Source organism: Bufo bufo, chromosome 10, assembly GCF_905171765.1.
Source record: "Bufo bufo chromosome 10, aBufBuf1.1, whole genome shotgun sequence".
Classification (NCBI taxonomy): domain Eukaryota; kingdom Metazoa; phylum Chordata; class Amphibia; order Anura; family Bufonidae; genus Bufo; species Bufo bufo.
The window spans coordinates 141,678,152-141,688,542 of NC_053398.1; the positions used below are offsets into that span (position 1 = coordinate 141,678,152).

General features: G+C 43.6%; 1 protein-coding gene across 1 annotated transcript; it reads right to left on the reverse strand.

Moving 5' to 3' along the window:
* Positions 1-3,338: 3,338 nt before the first annotated feature.
* LOC120980091 (carbohydrate sulfotransferase 4-like) lies at positions 3,339-9,828 on the reverse strand. Its single transcript, XM_040408963.1, has 2 exons — positions 9,792-9,828; positions 3,339-4,528 (listed from the first exon to the last, which is right to left on the reverse strand). The coding sequence occupies exon 2, from the start codon at positions 4,512-4,514 to the stop codon at positions 3,339-3,341; it is 1,176 nt and encodes a 391-aa protein (XP_040264897.1). The 5' UTR covers positions 4,515-4,528; positions 9,792-9,828.
* Positions 9,829-10,391: the final 563 nt, after the last annotated feature.

Sequence of the window (10,391 nt, forward strand, 5' to 3'; positions counted from 1 at the left end):
TGCCAAGTCTTTGTTAATTTTCCTGTAGCCATGACACACCGTATCCTTGTGACCGCTGCAGCCAATCGCTGGTATGAGCAATGAGGCAGCATGTACTGCACACGTGACTGCTGAGGCCAGTGATTGGCTGCACAACACACTGCCTGAACAGTAAAATTACACTGGCGGGGACCACCAGAGCCCCGACGACTCATCTCGCGGCTGCTGTGAGTATACCGGTCATCACACATGCTCAGCATTCTTCAGTCACTTCTGTAGGAGTTCCAAAAATAACTAAGTATGCAAATAAATAAAAAAAGCTAATGAGGGACGTAGAACGAGGCCTGCACAAAGTCTGAACGTTTCAAAAGCTTCCAATGCCAGGATAATGTTTCTCCGTAGACCTAGGTAACTACACATGATACCAAGTGGTTCCATCGAAGGCTTCCTTCTGCTAACAGTTTGGATCTGTTTGAGGCCTCCCCCCTCTGCAGCTCCTGGTTCTCTCCCTGGACCACTCCTGGATGCTGTCCATGGTCTGACCTGCTCCTGCCCACCATTTCTGCTACCTCAACGCTGTTCATGTATTGCAAACTCAGGTCTTCTGTTCCTGTGTTGCAAACTTGGCTTTACTAAGTCTCTTCTACTTATATGGTACTATAAGCAACCCCAAAAAAAGACTCTTGACCGAGCTGATACAAATGTCCGGTGAACCCCCAAAAAAGTCCCCTGACCAAGCTGATACAAATGTCCGGTGAACCCCCAAAAAAGTCCCCTGACCAAGCTGATACAAATGTCCCCTGACCGAGCTGATACAAATGTCCGGTGAACCCCCAAAAAAGTCCCCTCACCGAGCTGATACAAATGTCCGGTGACTACAGGAACGACTTTGCCTAAAAGATTTCAAGCGCATTAAATCAAGTAAAGCACGCTGCTATCAGCCATTCAAGGGAGAGTCCGATCACGTGGGACGCCGAGCATCTTTCTATGTTTTATTGAAGAATAATATCTCATGTTTTTTATGCAATTTGTCTATATGTGTGGATGAAATCAAATTTTCCTTCATTTTTTGACATTTTCCTTGGTACATTCTTGGATAAAAGAGTGCCTGCTTATCTTTATATAAGTCTCTTCTACTCTCTGGTCCTGGACCGCCTGATTGTTCTTCTTTTTGTCTGTCCCGTGCCGGGGCCCACCTCATCATTATTGTGTCCGGCTACTAACTAATGACTTCTCTTGGGACTGAAACCTGGGGATTCTCCTACAGTAAAATCCTTACCTCCCTGTGGGAGTTAATGCTAAAAAAAAAATGGGGATCCCTTAGACTCCTTACCCCTGTACAGCCAACCCAAAACTACCGTATTTCCCACACCTTTTGCCCTCCAACGTGGAGGAAAAATGGCAGTGCGTCTGAAGCAAAAACTAGTTAGCACTTCCATTACACTCCTTCTGCTGGCAGTACTCACCGCTCCCTGGTCTTCTTCTGACTGCGCTGTCGGGTCACACTGCAGCGAGGCATCTGAGGAAGACCAGGGAGCGCTGAGCACCGTCCAGAGCAAGAGAGGTAAGTTCATTTATTTGTTTTGTGTCTCATCTGAGGTCTGTTTGGGGTCTGATGAGGAATGGGGGTCTGATCTGAGGTCTGATTAACAATGGGGGTCTGTTGACTCCTGATCACTTGATTACTGTGTCTTCTTTCAGAAATAAAGTGAAGTAACACAGTATACATTTCTGAAACTGCCAGTTAACCCCTTTAATAATGTGATCAATTTCCTGCTGATTCATGAGACGTGAGAACTAGTAGCCTGTCTACAAAGCCCCCCAGGACCACAGCATCCCATTGCATGCGAAAAGGCGGAAAATTTCTCCATGGCGGTAAATAAATCCACAAGGCTACTTGATCCTTGGGAATGCTGCGTCTTCCTTCTTCACACATTGCTGAAAAGACTGAGTAGTGCTGCCCTCAGTCAAGAATTTGTGAGTCTAAGGGTCCTTTTACATAGGCTGATTTATAGCAAGTCGATAGGTGTTCAATTAAAGGGCCTTTTACACGTCCTGATGTATACTATATAGGGGAAGAACAATCGTTAGTGCGATCATTCAGTCCCTATACAGTTTGCATATTGTAAGTAGCACATCCTGCTAGTTAGTCCAATTATCGGCCAGCATAAAAAGACTTTAAAGGTGTTTTCCAATTTTTTTTTTTACTGAAGACCAATCCTCTGCATACTTCCGATACGAGGGACCCCCACCGATCAGCTGTCTGAGAAGCCACCTGTGAGCGCTACGGCCTTCTCCCTACTCACCAAGCACAGCTCTGTACATAGTATAGTGGCTGTGCTTGGTATCTCGCTCAGCCCCTTTCACTTCTATGGGGCTGAGCTGCTCGTAGGCCACGTGACTGATGAACGTGTCATCACTGGCCTAGGGAAATCTGTGAGAAGGCCACTGCGCTACTGCGAGCGCCGCTGTCTTCTCAAACAGCTGATCGTCGGGGGTCCCGGGTGTTGAACCCCCACCGATCAGATACCGTAAGTCTCGTAAAATCCCTAGGATCGGTTCAGTGAGAGGGTCTTTATATATTCAACAGCCCTTGAAAATATTTAGTTCAGGGTGGTGATTCCCACCCATTTTACCATAGAGGAACACCTGAAAAAATGTTTGCACATTCGGGGGCCCCCTAATGATGTTCCTGCCTCAAAGAGCATCGGTCTAGGCCCTAATCAGAGCTCAAGGAACTCTGGTCGGGAAACACTGGGTTATGGAGGGACAGAGAAGGGGCGGACTCTGACAGATGCCTAGAAACTACACAGAAAGTGTAAGAAAAAGCTCCATATTCTACATCTAAATAGATTACAAAAAAATCTTATTAATAATGCATAACTGAGATGTGAAATTTCATGGCATGGCTGCTGATAGGTTGCTTTTCTCAGTCAGCGAGCACAGTTATCCGCTTTCTATAGGTACACTGCCTGTTTAGGAATTCGTACAGTAGTGCGTCTGTAGCGGCCAGCCTATCTTGAAGTATTCCGATCTTTTAAGGCTAAATGAGTTGAGTGCAGAGAGTGGACAGTGATGAAACTGCTTTTCTGCTGTATTAATCAGATTTTTTTTTTTTATTACAACACACCAAACGACACACATTAAATTATAGACGCAGGGTGAGATGAATCAAAACTGGTGTAAAGTACAACTGTCTTAGCAACCCGTCAGATTCCAGCTTTCATTTTTCAGAGCTCCTTTGGAAAATGAAAGGTGGAATCTGATTGGTTGTTACGGGGAACTAAGCCAGTTTTACTTTACACCAGTTTTTATAAATCTCATACATACAGTCTAATAGAATAGTACCCAGCGTCTCTTCATTCAAGATCGGATGTTTTTTTTACTCTCTCACTTATAGGCAGCAATAATTTATAATCTAAGTCATTTTGCGCTTCTTGGCTTTTAACAGATTTGTACCCAAAAACTTCCATCGCCCCAGCACACACGTCTTGTATCCTTTGGACAGATTCAAACTGGAGAGATTTCCGCCATGCTTTAGAGACATTGACCGCGTCTCTGGAGTTGATAACAAACTTACTCCCATGGCCACTTCCATGGGTTAAGTTGTGTATCCAGTATTGAAGTTTGGGGGTGAAAGTAAGATTACCGAATTCATACATCTGCCTCGTTTTCTCAATGGGGTTCTGTACTATGTCTTCGTAACGTACCATCATATAGCGACTATCCAAGGAACTGTGGTTGCCATTGGTGGCTGCAAGGTATATGTCTACTTGACTCTTACATATCGTTTCCATCAGTCTATAAGGTAGGTCCTCGTCACTAGATTTGTTTCCCGATAAGCCCTTCATAATGATATTGTTATCGGAATGGAGCTCAGCAGCCGCCCTCTCTCGGGACTGGAAGATGGCTCTTGGATCCCTCACCAAGTGAAGAACCTTGAAGTTAAGAGATGGATCTTTGAACAGTGGGTAAAGACTCTTCAAACTGAAGAACCTCACTTCTTTTACTACCACGTGGCTGTAGGTATGACATGAACTCTCAACAGTATCAAACGGGTACAATTTGCAAAGCTTCTGGCAATCGTTCTGGGATACGATGTCACCACGCCCAAAAACGTTGCAGGCTGGCGGAGAACATAAAGCTCGGCTGGTCTCCCACTGAAATAAAGTGGACTTAAGCCTATTCCGTGGCATATAGGCATCAAATACTGACATGTCGCATGAGAAGACGGAGCGGACCACGTCCCGCACGGCCATTTGTAAGACTTTAACGTTGTGATTTGGCAAGGAATTCCACACGTGCCACGTAGGTTCCATCAAGTAGAAGACATCGGGGTGTTGACTGAAGATTTGACCGGTGAAGGAGGAACCCGATCTCCATGTTGACAGGATGAGGATGTGCACGCGTTCAGGCTTGGTTTCGGGAGGAGGTGGCTTGTTGTATTGCAGCGACATCATAAGATAGATGTATCCCACTGTCTGAGCAGATATCAGGAATATCAGGGAAAACTTGCCTCCCCAGACCTTCCACATAATCTACATCAGCCCTATGCAAAGGGGAAAAAGGGGAAAAGCATTAAACAGGAAGCATAATGAGATTAATAGCTATAAAGCGACCTACGCCACAAAATGAAGAGTTGTGAGGAACTTGATGGAATATTAAGGCAAGGTCAAGCCAGTTTCATCAAGTGATGATAATAACGTGCAAAGGGGTTTTCTGAGAGTTTTTTTTTACTGATGCCCTATCCTCTGGTCCAAATGGAGAAGATGAGGAAAAAGGACAGCTACATCCAGGCATGGGATCCAGCCAGTTGCCTCCAGTTCTCCAGATCAGGTTGTTAAAATTACAACTGGATCGGAGAACCGTGTTACCGGCTGAGTCCCGATCCGGTGATCTCGCGGCAGCGGGCAGCTGGAGATGTTCGCTCCATTGCGTCACGCACGGTTGATAGTTTAGCTCCTTAGTTGAGTGGTATGTGTGTATAGTGTATATATGGTGTATTTATGTGTGTGTACATGTATATATATGGTGTATTTATGTGTGTAGTGTATATATGATGTATTTGTGTGTGTGAACCATGTATATATACAGTGTATTTGTGTGTGTGTACCATGTATATATACAGTGTATTTGTGTGTATCTTGTATATAGTGTATTTATGTGTGTGTACCATGTATATACACTCACCTAAAGAATTATTAGGAACACCTGTTCTATTTCTCATTAATGCAATTATCTAGTCAATCAATCACATGGCAGTTGCTTCAATGCATTTAGGGGGGTGCTCCTGGTCAAGACAATCTCCTGAACTCCAAACTGAATGTCAGAATGGGAAAGAAAGGTGATTTAACCAATTTTGAGCGTAGCATGGTTGTTGGTGCCAGACGGGCCGGTCTGAGTATTTCACAATCTGCTCAGTTACTGGGATTTTCACGCACAACCATTTCTAGGGTTTACAAAGAATGGTGTGAAAAGGGAAAAACATCCAGTATGCGGCAGTCCTGTGGGCAAAAATGCCTTGTGGATGCTAGAGGTCAGAGGAGAATGGGCCGACTGATTCAAGCTGATAGAAGAGCAACGTTGACTGAAATAACCACTCGTTACAACCGAGGTCTGCAGCAAAGCATTTGTGAAGCCACAACACGCACAACCTTGAGGCGGATGGGCTACAACAGCAGAAGACCCCACCGGGTACCACTCATCTCCACTACAAATAGGAAAAAGAGGCTACAATTTGCATGAGCTCACCAAAATTGGACTGTTGAAGACTGTAAAAATGTTGCCTGGTCTGATGAGTCTCGATTTCTGTTGAGACATTCAAATGGTAGAGTCCGAATTTGGCGTAAACAGAATGAGAACATGTATCCATCCTCTGATGGCTACTTCCAGCAGGATAATGCACCATGTCACAAAGCTCGAATCATTTCAAATTGGTTTCTTGAACATGACAATGAGTTCACTGCACTAAAATGGCCCCCACAGTCACCAGATCTCAACCCAATAGAGCATCTTTGGGATGTGGTGGAACAGGAGCTTCGTGCCCTGGATGTGCATCCCTCAAATCTCCATCAACTGCAAGATGCTATCCTATCAATATGGGCCAACATTTCTAAAGAATGCTATCAGCACCTTGTGGAATCAATGCCATGTAGAATTAAGGCAGTTCTGAAGGCAAAAGGGGGTCCAACACCGTATTAGTATGGGGGCACTAATAATTCTTTAGGTGAGTGTATATGGTGTATTTGTGTGTGTTGCATATACAGTACAGACCAAAAGTTTGGACACACCTTCTCATTCAAAGAGTTTTCTTTATTTTCATGACTATGAAAATTGTAGATTCACACTGAAGGCATCAAAACTATAAATTAACACATGTGGAATTATATACATAACAAACAAGTTCTAGGTTCTTCAAAGTAGCCACCTTTTGCTTTGATTACTGCTTTGCACACTCTTGGCATTCTCTTGATGAGCTTCAAGAGGTAGTCCCCTGAAATGGTCTTCACTTCACAGGTGTGCCCTGTCAGGTTTAATAAGTGGGATTTCTTGCCTTATAAATGGGGTTGAGACCATCAGTGGTGTTGAGGAGAAGTCAGGTGGATACACAGCTGATAGTCCTACTGAATAGACTGTTAGAATTTGTATTATGGCAAGAAAAAAGCAGCTAAGTAAAGAAAAATGAGGGGCCATCATTACTTTAAGAAATGAAGGTCAGTCAGTCAGCCGAAAAATTGGGAAAACTTTGAAAGTAAGGGCTATTTGACCATGAGGGAGAGTGATGGGGTGCTGTGCCAGATGACCTGGCCTCCACAGTCACCGGACCTGAACCCAATCGAGATGGTTTGGGGTGAGCTGGACCGCAGAGTGAAGGCAAAAGGGCCAACAAGTGCTAAGCATCTCTGGGAACTCCTTCAAGACTGTTGGAAGACCATTTCAGGGGACTACCTCTTGAAGCTCATCAAGAGAATGCCAAGAGTGTGCAAAGCAGTAATCAAAGCAAAAGGTGGCTACTTTGAAGAACCTAGAATATGACATATTTTCAGTTGTTTCACACTTGTTTGTTATGTATATAATTCCACATGTGTTAATTCATAGTTTTGATGCCTTCATAGTCATGAAAATAAAGAAAACTCTTTGAATGAGAAGGTGCGTCCAAACTTTTGGTCTGTACTGTATATGGTGTATGTATATGTAAACATGTGTCGTGACACGGCGTTTCCGCCATTGAGTAGGGAACCTGTCATTAAAAATTTGAATCCCACCCCTGTCTACATCAGAGGAGACGTCACTGGATGTAAGAGACATGTAGTGCTGTATTCTAGTAAGGTTACTTTCACACTCGCCGCAACTGCCTGCCGGATCAGGCAATCTGCATGCAACCGGACAGCATTTGTAGACGGATCCGGATGCGGATCCGTCTCACAAATGCATTGCAAGAGCGGATCCATCTGTCCGTTTGTCATACGGACAAACAGATCCATTTCTATTTTTTTTTTCACATTTTTACCGGTCTGCGCATGCGCAGACCGGAAGGACGGATCCGGCATTCCGGTATTTTGAATTGCACTAGTACATTCCTATTCAGGCAAGTGTTCTGTTTTCTTTGGGCTGGAGATAAAACCGTAGCATGCTGCGGTATTATCTCCATCCTGATCAGTCGAAAAGACTGAACTGAAGACGTCCTGATGCATCCTGAACGGATCGCTCTCCATCCAGAATGCGTGGGGATAAAACTGATCAGTTCTTTTCCGGTATTGAGCCTCTAGGACTGAACTCTATGCCGGAAAAGAAAAACGCAAGTGTGAAAGTATCCTAACAATAAGGCTACATGCACATGACCGTATGTGTTTTGCGGTCCGCAAATTGCGGATCCGCAAAAAAAAACGGATGACCTTTTTTTTGCGGATCCATTGTAATAATGCCTATCCTTGTCCGCAAACTAGAAAAAATAGGACATGCACTATTTTTTTTGCGGAGCAACGGAACGGACATACTGATGCGGATAGCACACAGTGTGCTGTCCGCGTTTTTTGCGGACCCATTGAAATTAATAGGTCCGCATCCTATCCGCAAAAAAAACGGAACGGACCCGGAAACAAAATATGGCGGATCCGCAATTTGCAGACTGCAAAACACATACGGTCATGTGCATGAGGCCTTAAGGTGTATGTCAAAGCATTATTTTGTGACATCGTTCAGTCTGAGTAGTGAGTCTCTAAATAAAAGTGACATCTGATCTCGCAGTCTCCTGCATTCCATGATCAGTCATTCACTTCAATACTACATTTACCCTACTGGAGGATGTATGACCACCTGGAGCTCCCCCAGGCTGTCATAGCTGGACGTCAGAGATCCCAAGTGACAGACCCACACAGGGGCAGATTGGCCATGGACCTTACGGAGAAATTTCCCATTCTGCCGAAGTGGAAGTTTTTAGGGATGTATTTTGTGATGGGCTGTGGTATTTGGCTCTGTTGGGGCGGTATAACGTGCCACGATATGGTATAGCTGGCCTTGCCTTCCATCAATTTGGACCCGACTACAGAACGGGGCCACTTTTAGTATTTTTTCCCAGTTCCCAGCCCCTGGATCCACATCTATCTTCAGAGAAGAGGTTGTCTTTAATGATGAAGGTTAAAACCTTGATGGTGATCCGTCATGAGCTCCATTGAAAGTCAATGAAGGACGGATCCGTTTTCTATTCTGGCAGAGAAAACTTATCCGTCCCCATTGACTTGCATTAGCGGTCATGTCGGATCCGTCTTGCTCCGCCTCCCAGGATGGAAAGCAAACTACAACATGTTGCCGTTTGCTTTCTCCGGTACGGGAACGCAACTAAACGGAACGGAATGCATTTTGTAGCTCTCCGTTCTGTTAAGTTCAGTTTTGTCCCCATTGACGATGAATGGGGACAAAACGGAAGCATTTTTTTCCGGTATTGAGACCCTATGACGGAACTCAATGCTGGAAAACAAAAACGCTAGTGTGAAAGTAGCCTAAACCCTTTATAAACCCGTCCCCTGTTCCTGCTGTGACCCCGTCCTGAGGACGTCTATTCCACAGAGTCACAGCTCTCACAGTAAAGAAGATTCGACGCTTCTGGAGACTGAAGTATTTCTTCTCCAGTCGGAGGCAGCGACATCTGGTCTTTATAGGGCATTTTACCTGGAACAGTTTATCTATCTATCTATCTATCTATTATCTATTATCTATCTATCTATTATCTATCTATCTATTATCTATTATCTATCTATGTATCTATTATCTATCTATCTATCTATCTATCTATTATCTATTATCTATCTATGTATCTATCTATCTCATATCTATCTATCTATTATCTATCTATCTATCTATCTATCTATTATCTATCTCATATCTATCTATCTATCTATCTATCTAATATCTATCTAATATCTATCTATCTATTATCTATCTATCTATCTATCTATCTATCTATCTATCTATCTATCTATCTATCTATCTATTATCTATTATCTATCTATCTATCTATCTATCTATCTCATATCTATCTATCTATTTCATATCTATCTATCTATCTATCTATCCGTCTTGTACATTATATATATATATATTTGTGGAAATACTTTCTAAATATCTATAAGACTTAACAAATGTCCCCTGGGATCAGCTCATAATGGTTGAGTCTGGTCCAGATTTTGAGAAGTATTTTGTACACAATGAATGAAGCAATGTATATAGTTAGTGTTAGTATTAGTATTAGTTAGTATTAGCTGGGGTTCTAACTTCCTGCCTCCTAATCCCGATACTGACAATATCAGCCTTACCTGTAATCCCTGTGAGACCTGGAGCCGATGGGTGCAGCCGTACATCTGATCCCAGCCCCTCCTGCTGCATTGTTTTTACATCTACACCTCCGTTTCCGAGCTCTGCCCCCTGTTCTGTTCTTTATTGTCATCTGCTTTTTGACCCTCCTTTATCCTTTACTTTATAGATGCAATCTAGAATCCAGTTTATTGCATAAGGCACAGTAATGAGTGTTTGCATTCAAAATACCTAGTAAAATAGATTGTATTTAGCAGAAGCCCCTGCTCCGAGAATCACATAGTACAGAAGACATATTGGGCCAAGCGTAGAGTAACTAGTAAGCAGGTGCCAGTACCTTTCATTCCTGGTCATCGTTAGGCCAGGCACCCAGCATCCATGTGTGAAAGCAATGGACAGGTGCAGCTCACCTTAAGGGTCCTCCTGTGTGTGGCCTTCAGGCGTCTGATGAGGGTGCATGGACGCTCACGGATCCATAGACATAGCTGTAGAAGTCCAGCGCTGTAAAATTATAATATTGACTATTTTACGCTATCATATTAATGAGGTTACAGATAGTTGAGTGCATCACTTACGCATTTCGACACGTTGTTGCTCTTCCT

What these genes read in the sequence shown, in the direction of transcription:
- LOC120980091 (XM_040408963.1), bottom strand. Translation starts at nt 4,514, where the DNA reads ATGTGGAAGGTCTGGGGAGGCAAGTTTTCCCTGATATTCCTGATATCT.